Source organism: Herpailurus yagouaroundi, unplaced genomic scaffold, assembly GCF_014898765.1.
Source record: "Herpailurus yagouaroundi ecotype Mexico unplaced genomic scaffold, PumYag 205, whole genome shotgun sequence".
Classification (NCBI taxonomy): Eukaryota; Metazoa; Chordata; class Mammalia; order Carnivora; family Felidae; genus Herpailurus; species Herpailurus yagouaroundi.
The window spans coordinates 10,664,136-10,683,260 of NW_024412436.1; the positions used below are offsets into that span (position 1 = coordinate 10,664,136).

The 19,125-nt window shown below is 45.2% G+C and overlaps 1 protein-coding gene and 1 long non-coding RNA gene across 4 annotated transcripts in view; one reads left to right on the plus strand and one right to left on the minus strand.

Moving 5' to 3' along the window:
- LOC121015127 (uncharacterized) overlaps window positions 1-3,125 on the minus strand; it is a 6,614-nt gene extending 3,489 nt beyond the window's left edge. For 2 of the 3 annotated variants that reach the window (XR_005783639.1, XR_005783640.1), the window contains exon 1: window positions 2,996-3,125. This is a non-coding gene — a long non-coding RNA (uncharacterized LOC121015127). Of the gene's footprint in view, window positions 1-1,364; window positions 1,781-2,995 lie in introns of those variants that run through there. The other variant, XR_005783641.1, reaches the window with a different exon arrangement.
- Window positions 1,853-19,125, plus strand: part of DRC8 (dynein regulatory complex subunit 8) — a 133,334-nt gene continuing 116,061 nt past the window's right edge. The window contains exon 1 of the mRNA XM_040451867.1: window positions 1,853-2,175. Within this exon, the coding sequence (XP_040307801.1) occupies window positions 2,145-2,175 (31 nt within the window). The 5' untranslated portion in view covers window positions 1,853-2,144. The remainder of the gene's footprint in view (window positions 2,176-19,125) is intronic.

Consider the following 19,125-nt stretch of genomic DNA (forward strand, 5'->3'; position numbering starts at 1 on the left):
CCCCCCCCCCCCCCCCCCCCCCCCCCCCCCCCCCCCCCCATCCCCCAACCCCCCCCCCCCCCCCCCCCCCCCCCCCCCCCCCAACCAGTTGTAGTTTGCCATTGTCCAAAGCAAGTTAATAACATTTTAAAAGAATTTAAAGTGTAATAAAATCAGAAGTCAGTTTTCCACAACCAAAGAAAAGTGGACAGTCAAGTTGCATCGTGTAGATAATTACTCACTGGCATTGTAGACGTCTATTTTGTCATTTGGATTACCATTTTTTTTTCCACTTTGTGGAGCTTTCCAAAATAATGATACTTTTACGTGTAATCAGCTAGTCAATTGAAAAGTATGTTTTAATCTCCTAGTATGTGTCCCAAATTAGGTGACGTAGAGAAACTATGGGTATATAAAAGATGTATATGGTCAGGCTCTGTCTTCAAACCTAATTAATTGGAAGAGAGACATTAATTAATATGTTACTTCTTCTTTACTCATCCAAATTTAGAGAAACCGTATTGTCTTAAATATGCTGTAGGAATTCGGGGAAGTAGAGATTAATGTGATTTGGACTATTCTAAATAATCAAAAGCTTTGCTTGTTACTGAGTCACTGAAAGGACTAATTCCAGTCTTAATTTTGAATATATATGTTATTTCAGTCACAAAAATTGGCAAATTGTTCTAGGCACCGGGGACCACCATGTGGACCAATAAAGTGTTTCCTGTCCTCGAGAGCTCGCAGTACAAGTAAATATACAAAGTCATTGCAGATCAATGGACGAGGCTCTAGGAGTCCTGGACCACAGAGGAAGCTTCAAGGAGTTTGTGACCTTCAACGTCTTGACAACTGGGGGACCGGGGGGGGGGGGCAAATGTGCATTTGCAGGAGGGTGAATTTTGAGAGAAAGGCATTCCAGAAAAAAGAAACTCCAAACGGCCTGTGAAAAGGCATAGTGAAAAGGAAACCTGAGACCAAAGCTGAGATTTTCTTTCCTACGTTTATTTCAAAGCCCTTCACTATCTGTATAGAGAGAGGCAGTCTTTAAAAACAAACTACTAGACTCTTAACGACCATGAAATTTACATATATGTGAATGCTAATGGTTACTTCCCCATGTTTTGGGGTGTTGAGAATTTACTGTAAACAACTGTATCCATTTTATGGAAGTCCCTACCTTCTAATAGAAGCCATTTTGTGATGATTCGATAGTTTCTAATCAATTTCAAAGAGAATGCAGGTCGTGGCACCAAATGAAGGTCTTCTATAACAAATACTTATTTTAATGAAGCCTAGTTTGCCTTAGGGTTCACTGAGAGAGTATAGGACCAGAATAAAAGGGGCATAAAAACTACGTTAAGAAAATCATTAGATACTAGCACCTTGTATTTTGAAGGCCTCAACATTTACTGTGAACAGTTCACACAGGTTTACATAACGTCACTCCAATTAGCATGCACTTAAAAATCATCCAAGATTAGCTTAAAAATCTCCTATTTGAACCAGATAATGCAAAAATCATTTTAAAAAGAAAACGTCCTCGTATAACGAGCTTATCCTTAAAAGGAGACAGAAATGTAACATCAGGCTACGGCATCAAAGTTTGCGAGCAGCGGCATTGAAAACTTTCCCGTGGCGATCTTAACTGGAGGTCACGTCACATTTCACCAGCGAGGACATTTTCCCGTGCACGTCGAGGAGGAAGGCGGACACCACTCGGGGGCCGGGACACCCTCCCGTTTGGGGTCGGAAGCTGCAGCCCCGACGGCGCCGAGTTTGCGCCCCCCCGCGCCCCGGCCTCTCCGCAGCCGGGAGGCCACGGCTCGGCCCCCGGCTCTCCGGCTGCCTGTTAACATCCGCAGGGAAAAGGCCGAGCGGCGCCACGTCGCGCAAACACGGGAGGGAGGGAGCCGCGTCTGCGAGGTCCCCACACGGGTCAGCAGGGAGCGAAGGGTTCGGGGCTCGCTCCCTCCCTCCCTCCCTCGTCCCCAGGGGGCGGGGAGAGGGGCGCGCGGGGGAAGGGGAGGGGCGCGCGCTCGGAGCCTCCCCCCCCCCCAACGCCCCCGCCCCAGGGTCTGGACTCGCGCGGGGGCTGGTGGGGGCAAGGACGCCTCGACCTAGGGTGACGCCAGGCATCTCCCGGGCGACGGCTCCGCAACAAGATGGCGGACGATAAAGAAAGGGAAGGCCCAGGTAAGAGCCGCCCGCCGCGACCCCGGCCCGCACTGGGACGCTCCCGGCGGGGTGGGCCGCCCTCCACCGGAGCCTCCTCCGCCGGGAGAGAGCCGACAGGGGACGGGGCCGCCGGCCCGCCCGCGGGGGAGGCCGCCTCCCGCGACACCCGCGGCCTCCCCCGCCGGCGCCTCGGCCCCGCCCAGTCCCCTCCTCCCGCTCCCCTCCCTTCTCCTCCCGCTCCCCTCCCCCTCCCGTCTCCCTTCTCCCCCCCACCCCCCCGCCCGCGCCGAGCTCCCGGCCGCGGCTCCGCCAGGCCGGGGCGATAATGGCGTCCTTGTTCGCGGCCGCCGGCATCCCGCCTCCACAGCCTCGCCCCGGACTTGCTGCCGCGGGCGCCACGCCGGCAGCCACCGGGCTGCGGGCGTCTGGGGCGGCCCGGGCGACGACGGGCTCCGGCCGCCCGGATCCGGCGGCCTTTTCGGGCCGCGCCGAAGCCCCGCCCGGCGGGAACGCGCCCGCCGCCTCCATTTTGCAGCCTCAGTGGGGACACGCGGGGGGGGGGGGACGCGGGGGGACCGGCCTCGGGCTCACGGGCGGCCCCCCTCCGCGCCTCCAGTCCCCGGAACGCCCGCCCCGCCCGTCGGGGCCAGTCCGGGCACACGCGCCCCGCGGCCCTGGGAGGGCCCTGCGAGGGCCCTGCGAGGGAGAGCCTCGAGGAGAGAAGGCGGACGAGCCCGACTGCGCGGCGCGGGGTGGGGGGGGCGGGGGGAACCCTCCCGGGTCTTTGAGGGGCGGGCGCCTCGGCGGAGCCCCGACCGTCCGCGCTGAGCGGCAAGACCTTGACGTTGTCTCAGCGCCGCCCCGATCCTCGGGCACCCTCCGCGGTTGCTCAGAAATAACAGCCTGTGTGCGCGCCAGCGGGCGCACTCGGGGCCACAGCCACGGCCAAGAGCCGGGAGACCGGAGAGGCGAACCTCTTAAGAGATGAAAAGTATTCCAGCCCTGTTCCCCCTCTGGAGTGCTTGACACACCCCGTCACGTGTCCCCTGGCTCCGCCGGCGACCGAGTGCGTTTACAAGTGAAGAAACCAGTCTCGTTTGGGTGATCACAGAAAATCAGCGGAGAGACAGGGGAAACCGTGCCAAAGATCTACCTAGTGATAACAGGAATAGGATTTGATTTATTTATAGCACCGCTAGCCTGAAGAGTCGGAATGATGGTATTACAGATGTTACCGTTCCTAAGATCGCCTTCTAATATTACTGTGCCCCTTTAAAAGTGCAAGATCCATCCGAAGGCAATGATTACTTTAAGACTCATGTTAAGATGTTTTATTTTTTTAAGTTTGTTTATTTATTTATTTTAGTAATCTCTACCCCCGATGTGGGGCTGGGAACTCACAACCTCAAGATCAAGAGTCCCATGCTCCTTGGACTGAGCCAGCCAGGGGCCCCTTTAATTTTAAGACTTCCCCAGGAAACCAAATGAATTAGTTGTTTTTGTTTAGTAAATTATTTACAAAAAAATGGAAAAATCATTAGGGGATAAATGAGCAAGTTAGCTATGGATGTGTGTGTGTGTGTATATATATATACACACACACACACACACACACACACACATATATATATCTTTAAGATTAATGAGCATGAGAAAATGCAGTGGATCGTGTTGCGAATACAATTCTTGACTTTTTAAAAAAATAGATTTTTCTGATATTTCAGTTTTCAGAAATAACTTTTCTCTGTAGAATAAATTCAGAGGAAGAAACAATTCTGTTCATCGCTACAGAAGTAATGACAAAAGCTGGATGTCATTCATTGAGCTGGCATGTATTTAATGCCTCTGGAAGGTGTTCTGATTCGGCTCGGATTTTGGAAGGTGCAAATATGAGGAAAAGCATCTTTTCTCCCAAGAAAAGTGAGATGAGAAAGGAGATAAGACAGCCACAAAGGGGAGAGAACAGTTAGCTGGGCTCAGTGGCCTGTATACCAGGTGTGCTTCTCGTCTCTGCCCTTGACCTGCTCAGTCAGTCTATATTTTAACAGATCTGTAGGTGACCCATAGGCATAGTAAACTTTGAGAAGCAGTGTTACATAGTATTTTTTATTCTTAACAATTTTATGAGTTAACTATAATAGCAGTTTAGAGGACCTGATGAAATAAAGGTCCATTGCCTGAGGGTAACCTAGCAACTCATTTGGCAGTATCTTTTTTTTTTTTTTTTTTTGTAATTTTTTAACGTTTATTTATTATTGGGAGACAGAGAGGGAGACAGAGCATGAGCATGGGAGGGGCAGAGAGAGGGGGAGACGCAGAATCCCAAGCAGGCTCCAGGCTCCACCCTGTTAGCTCAGAGCCCAACGCGGGCTCAAACTCACAAACCGTGAGATCATGACCTGAGCCCAAGTTGGCCACTTAACTGACTGAGCCACCCAGGTGCCCCGTATATACATCTCTTCTTTGTAGGGACATGATTCCTGTCCCGTGTTTGATTCTGAGCTCTGAAGGTTGAGAAATTACATCTCCCCAATTAGTCGGAATTGATCAGCCTTTGGGGATTCACTCACACCAACAACTAATGAATTATTTAAAATAATTTTTTTTTCTAAGTTTATTTAAGTAATCTCTGCAACCCAATGTGGGGCTCGAACTCATGACCCCAAGATCAAGGGTCTCCTGCTCTTCCAACTGAGCCAACGAGATGCCCCTGACGAATTAATTTTTCTTCTCCTCCCCCCACCTCCAGCTCCATGAATTATTAATTCATTAGGGGTAGGCTGATACTTTAACCAGAAAGCTGATCTCTTAAACTTTTGGGGAGGGTGAATTTATATTTCAGAAGTTCCTTGATGAACATGGAATCACACAGAAGAAAGATAGTTTTGGAGGATATATCCGTTACTCTGTACGCTTCGAGAGGAAGGGGACTGTTTTCTGCTCTGTTAAACTCAGTGTCATGCAGAGTGCTCAGCATATGGTAGGAACTCAGGACTTATTGAATTCAGATTATTTGAATTAAAGATATTTATGTTTCAGCTAAAACACTACTTGCTATTTCCTAAAAATCTATACCCAATGTGCCTACACTATTTTTAATCCCCCCCCCCCCCCCGTTCTTAGAGGTAAGCAGTATCTTTCTATTACATCTGGCTCAACAAACTTTTTGAGAGCCACAGTATTCACTGGGTTGTCTTTCAAAGACAACAATCTCAAAAATCCTCTTTGTAGAAACATACATATATTTTAAAGAGTTCATCTTTAATCTTGAGTTTTTTTAGGGGCACCTGGGTGACTCAGTCAGTTAAGCCTCTGATGGCTCAGAGCCTGGAGCCTGCTTCAGATTCTGTGTCTCCCTCTCTCTCTGCCCTGCCACTGCCTGTGGGTGTGCCCCCTCCCTCTCTCTGTCTTTCAAAAATAAACATAGAAAAAAAAATTGAGGTGTTTTTCTTTTTTAATTATAAAGGAAGATTAATTTTCTGGATTTATGTTGTATCCAGCTCTTCAACATGTAGGGATTAATCTTGATAAAAGTACTGACAACACTAGTAACAAAAATTGCCTATGATGGGTAATTATGTTTTATTTATAGCATTTTCTATAAGACTATAGACATTGACGTTCTATTCAGTTGTAGCATTTTTGTGGTTTAACATAATATATTTCGTCCTAGATCAAAATATGTATATAGTTATGTTAGCTAAAAAAGAAAGGAATTTAAATTTTAGAATCAAGTTAATTCTAGGAATTTCTTAATTTTGTTTTACTGAAAGAATGTTTGAAATGGGATAGCAAAATTTTATTATTTGCTAATTAATTAATTAATTAATTAATTGTTTTGCAGAGTGAGTGAGGGAGAGGGGCAGTCGGAAGGGTGGGGGAGAGGAGAGAGAGAGAGACTGAGGGAGGGAGGGAGAGAGAGGACGAGTCTTAAGCAAGCTCAGCACAGAGCCCAACGTGGGGCTTGATCCCAGGACCCTGGGATCATGACCTGAGCAGAAATCGAAAGTTGAATGCTCAACTGACTGAGCCACCTAGGTGCCCTCAAAAACGGTTTTTGAAGTTCTGCTATTTCACTCAGGTTTTCTCAGCTAGAATATTTTTTTCCTTTTCTTTCTATTTTGTTTGTTTAAATAGAGAATCAATGCAGTTGTTGATTCTTTGAATCTTTAAATCTTACTGTTTCTGTCTCCTAGAGAATTTTATATAGGACTGCAAGGAACTTCTGTTTGTAATTAGAATTGTATCTAGGAAACAAAGTGCTTAGGAGTAAAATTCTCTAACTTTTGGCAGGCTAGGGAGCTTTGGAAGGTATGTCAGTTTTTTTTAGTAAGCCTCAGATACTCAAAAGCTTGCTTTAGGATATACTATTTTTGTGGGGCTCACGGGTGGCTCAGTCAGTTAAGCGTCTGACTTCAGCTCAGGTCATGATCTCACAGATGGTGAGTTCAAGCCCCACGTCGGGCTCTGTGCTCACAGCTCGGAGCCTGGAGCCTGCTTCAGATTCTGTGTCTCCCTCTCTCTCTGCCCCTCCCCTGCTCGTGCTCTGTCTCTTTCTCTCTCAAAAATAAGTAAATGTTTTTTGGGTTTTTTTAATTTAGAATATACTATTTTTTGTACTAAAATCTTGCTCATTACTTTGCATTGCTTGGTAAAGTTCACTTCAACTATCAACTCCTAAATGGAAGAGGTTTTACAGGTTTTTGTTTGTTTCTTTCCTTGTATTGTGCTGTTCCTTTCAAAACCCAACATTTGGAAATCTAACGTAAAAAACTACAATCGGACATTACTTTTTAAGAAAGGAACTGTTGAGGGGCGCCTGAGTGGCTCTGCCGGTTAAGTGTCCAACTTCGGCTCAGGTCATGATGTCGCGGTTTGTGAGTTCGAGCCCGGCATTGGGCTCTGGCTGACAGCTCAGAGCCTGGAACCTGCTTCAGATTCTGTGTCTCCCTCTGTCTGCCCCTCCGCTGCTTGCGCTTTGTCGCATTGTCTCAAAAATAAACAAACATTAAGAAAAAAAGAAAGGAACTGTTGATAGTACAGGGTATACTATGGAGTAGTAGAAAAAGTGAGCTTTGGAGTAAGACCTGAATTTTGGATTCCAGCTTCCCCCAGCTCTGTCTGATCTTAGCCAAGATGCTAGACCTAAGGAGCCTCTGGTTCCTCAAATGTAAAGTGGGAATAATTATACCCATTTCATAACGTTATTAGGTTGGGGACAGTGTCTTCTTACTCATCTTCGTATCCCCAGCACCCACCGTGATGCCTGACAGTAGAGAAATGCTGAATAAATAGGAAGGAAAGTGCTGGACACCCTCTAGGAAATATGTAGCTCTTAGTATATGTGCGGCATGGAATCCAAGAGGAAGAAAAACTGAAATCTAAGTCTTTCCAGTTGTCAATCACACATGATGCATTCATGCATATTTTGGGGGACCATTTAATAAGTTTTCTCCCCGTTTTAGACAGATATCAATCTAGGTAGAGATGAATGGAAGGAGAAAATGAACTTACTGAAACTTGATATACTTCCTCTAGTTCATAATAAACTTTGGAGGAAAAACTGGGCTGAGATTGATGTTTGTAGCGACCGGTAAAAACTTGTCAAGAAAACGCATGCTGTAAAAAGCAAGTGGGCAGTGAGACACCACCTCACACCCGTTCGGACGCCTATGGTAAACAATAGCTGTTGGTGACGCGGGGTGGGGGGGGGGGGGATTGCACCCCTTACGGGCTATGGATGGGCATGTAAAATGGTACCATTGCTGTGGGAAACAGCCTGGCAGTTCCTCAAAAATTCAGATATGAATTATTATATGAGCCAACAACTCTGCCTCTGGGTTTAAAATTTTTTTTGCTGTTTATTTCTGCGAGAGAGAGAGCACGCACGCGTGCACGCGGGAGGGGCAGAGAGCGAGGGAGAGAGAGAATCCTAGGCAGGTTCTGTGCTGTTACCGCAGAGCCCGACGTGGGGCTCGAACTCACGAACCACGAGATCACGACCCGAGCCGAAGTCAGACACTCCACCGACTGAGCCCCCTGGGCGCCCCTCTGCATCTGGGTTTCTACCCAAGATAATTGAAAGCAGGAACTCGAACAGGTATTTGTATGCCCATGTTCATAGCAGCATTAGTCACAATAGCCGAAAGGTGGAAGCGACTCAGGCGGCCATCAGTGGGTGAATGGATACACAGAATGCTGTATATGCATCTGATGAAGTATTGTTCATCCTTAAAACAGGAGAGACATTGTGACTTCATGGTACCACAGGGATGAACCTTGAAGGTATTCTGCTAAGTGGATTTAGCCAGTCACGAAAAGAGAAGTACTGTAGTATTCTCCTTATATGAGGTACCTAGAGTCGTCCGATTCATAGGAACAGCAAGTTGAACAGTGGTTGCCAGAGGTTAGAGAAAAGGGAAGTCGTTATTCAATGGGAAGAGAGGTTCAGGTTTTGCTAGATGAAGCGTGTTCTGGAGATTGGTTGCACAACCACATGAATGTACCTGGCACTATGAACTGTACACTTACGAGTGGTTAAGACGGTTCATTTTTTATGTTTGTTTCACCACAATTTAAAATAGATCAAATGGAAATGTTGAGTACATCCAAAATGAAAAAAAAAAATGGTGCTTTTTTTGGGGGGAAGGCAATTTGGAAGTTCGTGTTAAAGAAAAAATGATGTCCACATGCTTTGACTCTTTAACATACTCCTGGGTATTTGTTCTTAGAAATATATTCTGGAAAAAAGTGAGAAGTAAACAAATAATTATTTTAAAGTTACTTATAAATTTGAAGATACACATAAGATCTACTTGTCCAACAAATGGGGGGGTGTAAAGTAAGTTGTTATGTATTGACTTATTGAGCTTTAGCTATTTAAAACAACGTATAAAAATTATATGCATGAACGGGTAAAGATTACAGGGGAACATAGGATGAGATCAAGTTGGATAGATTTTTAGGGGCATTCATTTTTAAAAGTCTCATTATTTTATTTTTTAAATGTTTATCCATTTTTGAAAGAGAGTGTGCGTGTGCGAGTGGGGAAAGGGCAGAGAGAGAGAGAGAGGGAGAGAGAGAATCCCAAGCAGGCCCCACACTGTCAGCACAGAGACTGATGCGGGGCTCAAACTCGCAAACCACAAAATCATGACCTGAACTGAAGTCAGACACTTGACCGGCTGAACCACCCAGGCTCCCCCAAAGTCTCATTATTTTATTCTATTTTTTAATTTTATTTTTTTTAATGTTTATTTATTTTTGAGAGAGAGGGAGAGACAGAGCATGAGCAGGTGAGGGGCAGAGAGAGAGGGAGACACAGAATCCGAAGCAGGCTCCAGGCTCCAAGCTGTCAGCACAGAGCCCGATGCAGGGCTCGAACTCACAAACCGCGAGATCGTGACCTGAAACGAAGTTGGACGCTCAGCCAACTGAGCCACCCAGGCGCCCTAAAAGTCTCATTATTTTTTATTTTTATTTTTATTTTTAATTTTTAATGTTTATTTTTGAGAGACTGAGAGAGAGCATGAGCATCGGAGGGGCAGAGAGAAAAGGAGGCACAGAATCCAAAGCAGGCTCCAGGCTCCAAGCTGTCAGCACAGAGCCTGATGTGGGGCTTGAACTCACAAACCGTGAGATCATGACCTGAGCCGAAGTCGGACACTTAACCGACTGAGCCACCCAGGAGCCCCAAAAGTCTCATTATTTTAATGTCATTTATACAGAAGCTTTAAAATGCACTGAACTGTTTTTATAATTTAAAATCTGTATGCCAATTGTAAATTATTCTTATCCATTTGTGAAAATGTGTTTACCACACCCTGTACTTGACAATGCTTTTGTAAACCTCTAGTATGGATCTTATAGATATGAAGAGTGTAATAAAGTAATTTATTCTTTAAATGCAGCAATAATTTTGGAGTCTAAAGACCTGGCTTGAGTTTGGATACTGCTTTTTTTTTCCCCAGATTTTACTTGGGCGTGTCACTTAATTTCTCTGAACTTCAGTTCAAAGAGTTCCCAGTCTAATGAGCACTTACTCTGAAGTGGGCCCTGGGCTAAATGTTTTTACATCAAGTCGGTCATTTAATCCTTCCAACAAACCTATGTGATAGATGCCTCTGTTAACATCCTTTCTACAAATGAAGAAACAGAGGCTTAGATCAGTAAAACACACTTCCAGTTTCAGCTCCGACAGATGAGAGCTTGGAAGTGATCAGTCCTGTCACTATAAATGGGAAGAAGCACTTGGTAATTTTGGCAAATTGCTGGAAGCTGCGTGAACCACCATAAGTGTGGGAAACTCCCTGAGATCCTGTAGCCCTAGGCAATCCCTCTCCCTTGGGTTTTGCTTCCAGGAACCCTACTGGGTCATCTGGTAAAGAGCCCAGAAAGACCCCATGTTGTTCCAGCAAGGGAGGGGGGAGAGTAAACATTTTGAAATCTCAGTGCATTCCTCATAACAAAGACCTGCTCTCCAGAGGAAAGAGACTTTACCAGTGGATCTGAGGGGGCCAGGAAAAGCGAAAAAACAGTCATGAAGGTCACAGCCATAGACGGGTCCACTAAAAGAATGAAGTCTAGTTATGAGATAGATGCTTCTCTTCACTTCCACCTTCCCACCACATCACACAGTTGTAGCACAATAATAGTGGATCACAGATGAAAGATGTGTGTGGTGAACACTCTGGTGAAGGAGGAGTCCTTAGAGGAATCTGGCACCTGGAGCAACAGCAAATAGTAAACACAGCCCGATTCCTAAGTAGATTGACATGAAGCCTCTTGTTTGTCCGTCTTAATTCCTATTACTTGATGGATCATGTCTGGCTTTCAACAAAAAATTACAAGGCATGCTAAAAGCAAAAACACAGTCTGAAGATGAAGCAAGAGTCAGAACTAAACTCAGATCTGTGATGCATATTTTGGAATGATCAGATGGAGAATTTAAAAAAGAGCTGTGATTAAGATGTTGAGGGCTTGAATGGAAAAAGTAGCAACATGCAAGAACAACACGGGCAGTGTAAGCAGAGACATGGAAATGCTGAGAAAAAATCAAAAGGAAATGTTAGAAATCCAATGCAATAGAACAGAAGAATATCTTTTATGGGTTCATCAGTAGACTCGACATGACTGAGGAAAGAATGATGGAACTTGAAGATGAGGTCAATAGAAACTTCGCAAACGGAACTGTAAAGAGAAAAAAGAATGAAAAAACAAACAACCCAGCATCCAAGCACTGTGGGGCAATTTTAAAAGGTGTGAAACACACATAATTGGAATACCAGAAGGAAAAGAAGGAAAAGATGGAGCAGAAGAAATATTTGAAGTAGTAATGAAGCTTTTCCCCAAATGAATGACAGATACCAAAACAGATCCAGGAAGTTAAGAGAACACCAAGCATACCCTGTTGAAAACTGCAGAAAACCAAAGATGGCAAGAGAATCTTGAAAGAAGCTAGAGGAAAACAAACACCTTCCCTGGACTTTGTCGGAAACCATGTAAGCCAGGGGAGAGTGGAGTGAAATATCTGAAGTGGTGAAAAGTCAGAAAAGCAATGTAACCAAGGTCACTAGTGATGTAAACGAGGTGAAGCAAGGACTTCATTCAAGTCTGACTCCAAGGCCAATGTCTTCTGCCTCTATGCCTCACATAGAGAAGTCAAGTGGACATTTAAATAAAGAAGAAAATAAAAGTCACCCACCATCTCTTTATCTAGAGTAGTGCTCAAACTTCAGTGAACATCAGAATCACCTGGAAGCCTTGTAAAAATATGGATTGCTGAGCCCCCAGCCCAGGATTTCTGAACCAGTGGGTCACACCAGGGCTGTGAGAATTTACATTTCTATCAAGTTATCATGGGATGAGGATGCTGTTAAAAAGCACTGATCTAGGGGCGCCTGGGTGGCGCAGTCGGTTGAGCGTCCGACTTCAGCCAGGTCACGATCTCGCGGTCCGTGAGTTCGAGCCCCGCGTCAGCCTCTGGGCTGATGGCTCAGAGCCTGGAGCCTGTTTCCGATTCTGTGTCTCCCTCTCTCTCTGCCCTTCCCCCGTTCATGCTCTGTCTCTCTCTGTCCCCCCCCCCCAAAAAAAAAACAAAAAACAAAACAAAACAAAAAAAACGTTAAAAAGCACTGATCTAGAATCAAGTTTGTCATTCTGATGTGTTTCTTTCCAGGTTTTTTTTTTCTTGGCAGATTTGTATTTTGTTGGTTTCATATAGTTGATATTGTAGATAGTTTTATCCCCGGCTTTTTCACTTACTCTTTTTTGTTTGTTTGTTTTTTGATTTATTTTTGAGAGACAGAGAGAGACAGAGCATGAGGTGGGGAGGGGCAGAGAGAGAGAGAGAGAGAGAGAGAGAGAGGGAGAGAGAGAAACAGAATCGGAAGCAGGCTCCAGGCTCCGAGCGGTCAGCACAGAGCCTGACGCGGGGCTTGAACTCATGAACCGTGAGATCATGACCTGAGCTGAAGTCAGATGCTTAACTGACTGAGCCACCCAGGCGCTCCTTCACTTACTCTTAATAAGCACTTTCCCATGTCCTAAGTGTTTCTCAAACACATCATTTAAAATAGCTGTATTCATCGTTATTTATGGCACATATTTACTTAAGCCTTCCCTGACTGTTGGATATTTAGATTGTTTCCAAATTTTCTGTGCTATAAATAATGCTGCAATCAGTGTTCTTCCAAAAGGACCTTTTGACCCAGCTTTGATCCCCACCCTCTACCCCCTTTGAATCTCACCTCTGTTGGATCTTACTAGTTAATAACAGAGGGTAATCTAATTTCTAAATTCTAGGAGTACCTTGTGATCCTTTTATACTAATTACATTAATTCTTTTTTCAACTTCTAATAAAAAAAAAAAAACCTTTTTATTAACCACGTAGTGGCCAGAGTTTATGATCAGTGTAAGATACATATTTGCTTTTTGTTTGTCTGTTGTATTATAGCAGAAACTCCATGAAGTCAAGCGACTTGTTTCATTTACTGCTGAATCCCTGGAATTTAGGGCAGGGTGGAGGAAGTAGCAGTCACTGTAAATATTTGTTTAATGAATGGATGAACCAGGAGTAACACATTGAGTAAAGAAATTTAATGTCACCCTTCATGATCTCATTATGGGTAAATGAATTTTTCTGCTAACCTTTAAAAATAAATGCTGAAAATAGCCCAGAGCTACCCCCATTACATTTGCAGAAGCACTGGGACTGGAAACACACATTTAATCTAACTTCACAGCAAGCTAGAATGCGACGTCCACTTCACCATGGTGATTGAGCACACATGTTTATTTTTACCATTCTTGAAACCCCACTAGCACGACAGGAAGGGAATTACAAAAAAGGCACAGACCTACAAGGGTAAAGAGAGTGGGAGAGGAGATAATAGCGGTTTCTAAAAAGACGTTAGGAGAAAAGAATAAAAAGATACTAGGAGAGGATGTAAGAAATTATTAAATGGATGGATGAGTGGCAACTAGCCTAGCAGAACCAAAGGAAAGAAACCCAAGTCTGTAGAGGAAGGAGCCCCGAAGAAACAAACCAAGGGGAGCCGCACTACCCTGGGGACGCTCGGGATTGACAGCAGCAGCCATTGCTGAAGGCGTGTGTGTGCAGTGAGGCTAAATATGGGAGGTGTGGATTGAAGTCACGGCACGTGGTTGGATCTCCCGTCCCCTGAATGACCAGGTGACCACTTCCCTTCCGTCCACGCGGGAGACTGGAGTCGTGCTCTCTGATGACTTTAAATCAGAGAGACGGGATTTAGGGATACCAGCACAGTTGATGGTAGGAGGAGATGTGCCACCATTTATTATTGTTACCATCTGTGACATAATAGCTGAAATATTACTGCAATTTGTATGAAATGTAATTATTGTCACATAGGTTAAATATTCTGAGTAGGACTCAAGATAATAAACCTGGAAAGAGGTAGTGTGTCTAACAGGATGTCAAAGAGATGGGGATTTGAAATTCTTTTCGTTAGGAATGAGGAAGAGGCGCTGTGTGCGTCTCTAACCGATTACTGGATTCGCACTGGTATATAAAGTAGTACACATACTAAAAACTTCAAAAGAAAAGTGAAAGGGAATCCAGAGATTCAAAGACTTGAGGTGAAATCCGTAAATACAATGAAATTTCATGTGAAGCCGCAATATAAAAATGAGAGGGAAGCTGTCTCAAATATGGCCTCAGTTTCGATGACCTTGATCGCAGCTACACTTCCATGGCCAAACTGGAGACTGCCATGCTCTAGAATTGGGGCACCTCTGACAATCTCACATTGAGATATTTCATTCTTGGGCAATATTTTCTTCAATATTTTATGGGGAAAATAACTGTGTAAAACAATTCTTGAAATAATTCACACTTTGTGGAATAATTTCAAATTCACAGGAAAAACTACAAGAATGGTACAGAGATTTCCCACATTCCCTGTACCCCAATTCACTAATGTCAACATTTTGTCACATTTTCTAGGAACAAAGGTAGTCGTCTCTTATGTAAAATCTCTATGAAGTTTGAGTTCATCTAATCCTACAGCCCACATCTCGATTTTGTCAGTTGTCCCAGCTGTCAAAAATGCCTGCTCTAGCATTGCCCCTCTAGGGCAGGTTCTGGTCCAGATCACGTACTGCGTTGAGTCTCTGGCCACTCGTCTGTCCTCTGGAGCACCACCTCCATCTTTCTTTGTCCATCATGGCCGTGATTGCTTCAGAAAGGGCTTGGGTCATCTGCACGACCGCATGATCTCATCTCCCTACTCCGCTCTCCTCCTATTCACTCTGTATTCCTTTCCTGTCCTTCCCTTTCCTCTCCTCACCTTTCCTGTTTATTTATTCATTTTGAGAGAGAGAGAGTATCCCAAGCAGGCTCCGGGCTGTCAGTGCAGAGCCCGACGCGGGGCTCAAACTCACCAATGTGAGATCATGACCTGAGCCGAAGCTGGACGCTTAATGGATTGAGTCACCCAGGCGCTCCAACTCTTTCACTTCTTACGTGGCAGGGCAAATACAAGCCATAAGATAGAAATTCTCCCAGTTTCTTGACACATACGCAATTTATCTGTATCTACCTACCGGATTATTGCAGAAGCCCCTTATGTGGTTTATTCGTTTTCATTTACCGTGCTGAGAATCTGGTTATCTGGTTATGAATTCTCTACCTAAAGCCCTTTAGCGTTTTCCCCTTGCATCAGTACAGGCTAAACTGTCTAACAGGACAGACTAGGACGTTTTGTTTCGCCAGGTCTTTTTCTGATCACGGGTCTGGCACCACCTCCATGCCCTGGACATTTCATCCCGACGAACGGTGTATCCGTTGTTCCCGTGATGACAGCGGTAGGCCCGTGCACACATCGTTACAGCACGATGGGCTTCATTTAAGAAATTGTGTTGCTTGGTGGTAAGAATGGGAAGTCTATAGTAAATCCTTATGGATTTGTATTTCAGCTTTGCCACTTCAGAGCCGGGTGGCTTCGGGGTAGGCACCACACCGTTCTACTTTCTTCACGTGTCAAACGGGTGTAGCAGAGCTGGCCTCATATGGTAGCAAAACATGTAACAGAGAGCTTCACACGTAGTAAGAGCTCTGTACGTGTTCTCAGTCGTCACGCTGTGCTCGACACTGTGGGAGCGCTTAAAATTTCTTTTGACGTATATTTATTTACTTAGAGAGAGAGAGAGTTCAGGGGAGGGGCAGAGAGAGAGAGAGAAAGAGAGAGAGAGAGAGAGAGAGAGAGAGAGAGAATCTCAAGCTGGCTCCACACTGTCAGCTCAGAGGCTGACGCAGGGCTTGATCACATGAACCACGAGATCATGACCTGAGCTGAAATCAAGAGTCTGATTTGCTCAACTCACTGAGCCTCCCCCTGCCCCCCGAGGCGCCCCTGGGGGAGCAGTTAGATGTGGGCCTTGCTCTCTTAGAGATGATACTACTGCGGAGGAGAGAACCATAGTTACAGAATTATTTAGCTACATTTGGGATAAGTAGTTCAAAGATCGGGGTTTCAGAAGAGGGACACTTAACTTTTTCTTCCTTCGGGGGCTTTGAGCGTGGCATTCCCTCTCGCTAGTATTCAGCAAAAGGAAGTGCAAGTTTGAAAGGCCGAGGCAATAAAGAAGAGCGAGTGGCTTATTAGAGCATTGAATGAGTGCCCGTGTAGCAAGTGTTAAAGAGCGGTAGGAGCTGAGGTTTGTGGAGTAGACAGAGGCCGGGCCTATTTGATGACCAGGCTGGAGGGGGGTGGGTGCTGACCTCTTCTCAAGAGGAAAAGGAAGCCATCTTAGCTTTTTAATCAGGGAGAGAACACCGTTTATGTTTTCATTTCATTTAATTTCATTTTTTAAGTTTATTTATTTAGAGAGAGAGAGAGAGTGAGCAGGGGAGGGGCAGAGACAGAGGGAGAGAGAGAATCCCAAGCAGGCTCCCAGCTGTCGGCACAGAGCCCGACACAGGCTTGAACTCACGAAGTGTGAGATCATGACTGGAGCCCAAACCAAGAGTCGGACACTTAACCGACCCAGCCACCCAGGCACCCCTTAGTTTATGTTCTTAAAAGGTCACTTGCTGGGGTGCCTCGGTGGCTCAGTGGGTTAAGTGTCTGCCTTCAACTTGGATCATGATCTTGCGGTTCATGAGTTTGAGCCCCACGTTGGGCTCTGGGCTAACAGCTCAGAACCTGGAGCCTGCTTCAGATTGTGTCTCCCTCTCTCTCTGCCTCACCACCTGCTTGCATTCTGTCTGTCTCTCTCTCTCGCTCTCAAAAATAAACATTCAAAAAATTATTAAGAAATAAAAGGTCACTTGGCTGTACTGTGGCAGATTGGAGCAGGGTGGGAGCAGAGGATGTTGGTGGTGTCTCAGACTACATGGCAACAGAACGAATGACCGAGAAGGTCTCAGAGTCTAGAGATTTAAAAAAACATTTTTTTTTTAATGTTTATCTCAGAGAGAGAAAGAGAGCATGAGCGGGGAAGGGGCAGAGGGAGAGGGAGACAGACTCCGAAGTAGGCTCCAGGCTCCGAGCTGTCAGCACAGAGCCCCACGCGGGGCTCGAACCCACAAACCGCGAGATCATGACCTGAACTGAAGTCGGACGCTCAACCGATGGTGGTTCCAGAGTCTAGAGATTTTTAATTGCTTTGTACTGGATGTCGGGACTTGGAGGACAGGGTTACTTACAGATGGATTAACACCATTTCGACTTCTGACTCCTCCTGGTCTCTGCCTAAATCCCCGCCTTAGACTGGATGCCACCCTTGTGGTCCCACAGTCCTGTCCATACACTTCTGCTGAGTTTGAGCACATCCGCTGTTACAGTTTGCTGTGGCTGGTTTGTTTTTCCTTTAAACTGGAATGTATTTGTAGGTCAATAAGCACCTGACGCAGAAAGCACAGATGAAAGCTAGATGATGAGTGAATACAGGATTTCATTTTTAAGCCAGGCATTTTAGTGCTACAGCATCTTTGGATCAAGTTGATTGTAAAATAAGAGTTCATGGAGAACTAACCCTCCCCACCTCAAAAACAAAAAAACAAAAAAGACGAATTGGGTTCTTGGTTTGTTTTTGTTTTTTTAAAAAGCTTATCTCTGGAATAGGTACTGGTAGTCTTGAGACGAAGAGAACGATAATGTTATTTGTACCTTCTCGTTAATTAACCTTAAGGGCATTTCTTTACCTTCTTTGCTGTGTGTTTTAAACAGTTCTCATGGTAAAGTTTCCTCTTGGGACTCATTATTTCATTTTAATTTCTGTAGGTGGGGTTTGGAGCAGCTAGTTAAATATTTAAATATGTATAAGACATCTTAGGTCTGGGGCACCTGGGTGGCTCAGTCGGTTAAGTGTCTGACTTCGGATCAGGTCACGATCTCATGGTTCGTGGGTTCAAGCCCTGCGTCAGGCTCTGTGCTGACAGATCAGAGCCTGGAGCCTGCTTTGGATTCTGTGTCTCCCTCTCTCTCTGCCCTTCCCCCCGCTTGCGTGTGCGCTCTCTCAAAAATAAATAAACATTAAGAAAAATTTTTTAAAAACATCTTAGGTCTGGGAAAGAACTCAGGTGTACTACTTGTTTAAAATTCTCCTCCATACAGGTCCCTGGGTGACTCAGTCATTAGAGTGAGACTCTTGATCTTGGGGTCTGGAGTTCAAGCCCCACATTGAGCATAGAGTTCACTTAGAAACAAAACAAAGTTCTCCACTCTACAGCCTTACATGATGTGATTTTTATTTTGGTCATAACAGCCCCTATATTTATTATCATTAGTTTCTTCTTTTGAAATTAAATGTGACTTTTTTGTTTTTTGTCTTTTTCATTCTATGGTTTGACTTTAACTTGGTATGGTAGCTAATTTTTAGCCTTAGCATTCCCATTGCTGCAAAACAACTATAATGTCAGATATGTTGGCTTTGGTGGTGCCTAACATGGAATTTTTTGTTTTTTTGTTTCTTTTAATGTTTATTTATTTTTGACAGAGAGACAGAGCATGAGTGGGGAAGGGGCAGAGAGAGGGAGACACAGAATCCGAAGCAGGCTCCAGGCTCTGAGCTGTCGGCCCAGAGCCCGACGCGGGGCTCAAACTCACAGACCGCGAGATCATGACCTGAGGCGAAGTCGGACGCTCAACCGACTGAGCCACCCAGGCGCCCCAACATGGAATTTTTAAAATTAATTTTTAAATTTTAATTCCGGTATAGTTAACACACAGTGTGATAGTGTTAGGTGTACAATCTGGTGATTCAACAATTCTGTACGTTACTTCGTGCCCCTCGTGGTAAGTGCACTCCTTAATCCTCATCTTCTGTTTAGCCCATTCCCCGCCCACCACCCCTCTGGTAACCATCAGTGTGTTCTGCGTAGTTAAGAGTCTGTTTCGGGGCGCCTGGGTGGCTCAGTCGGTTAAGCGTCCGACTACGGCTCAGGTCATGATCTCGCGGTCTGTGAGTTCGAGCCCCACGTCGGG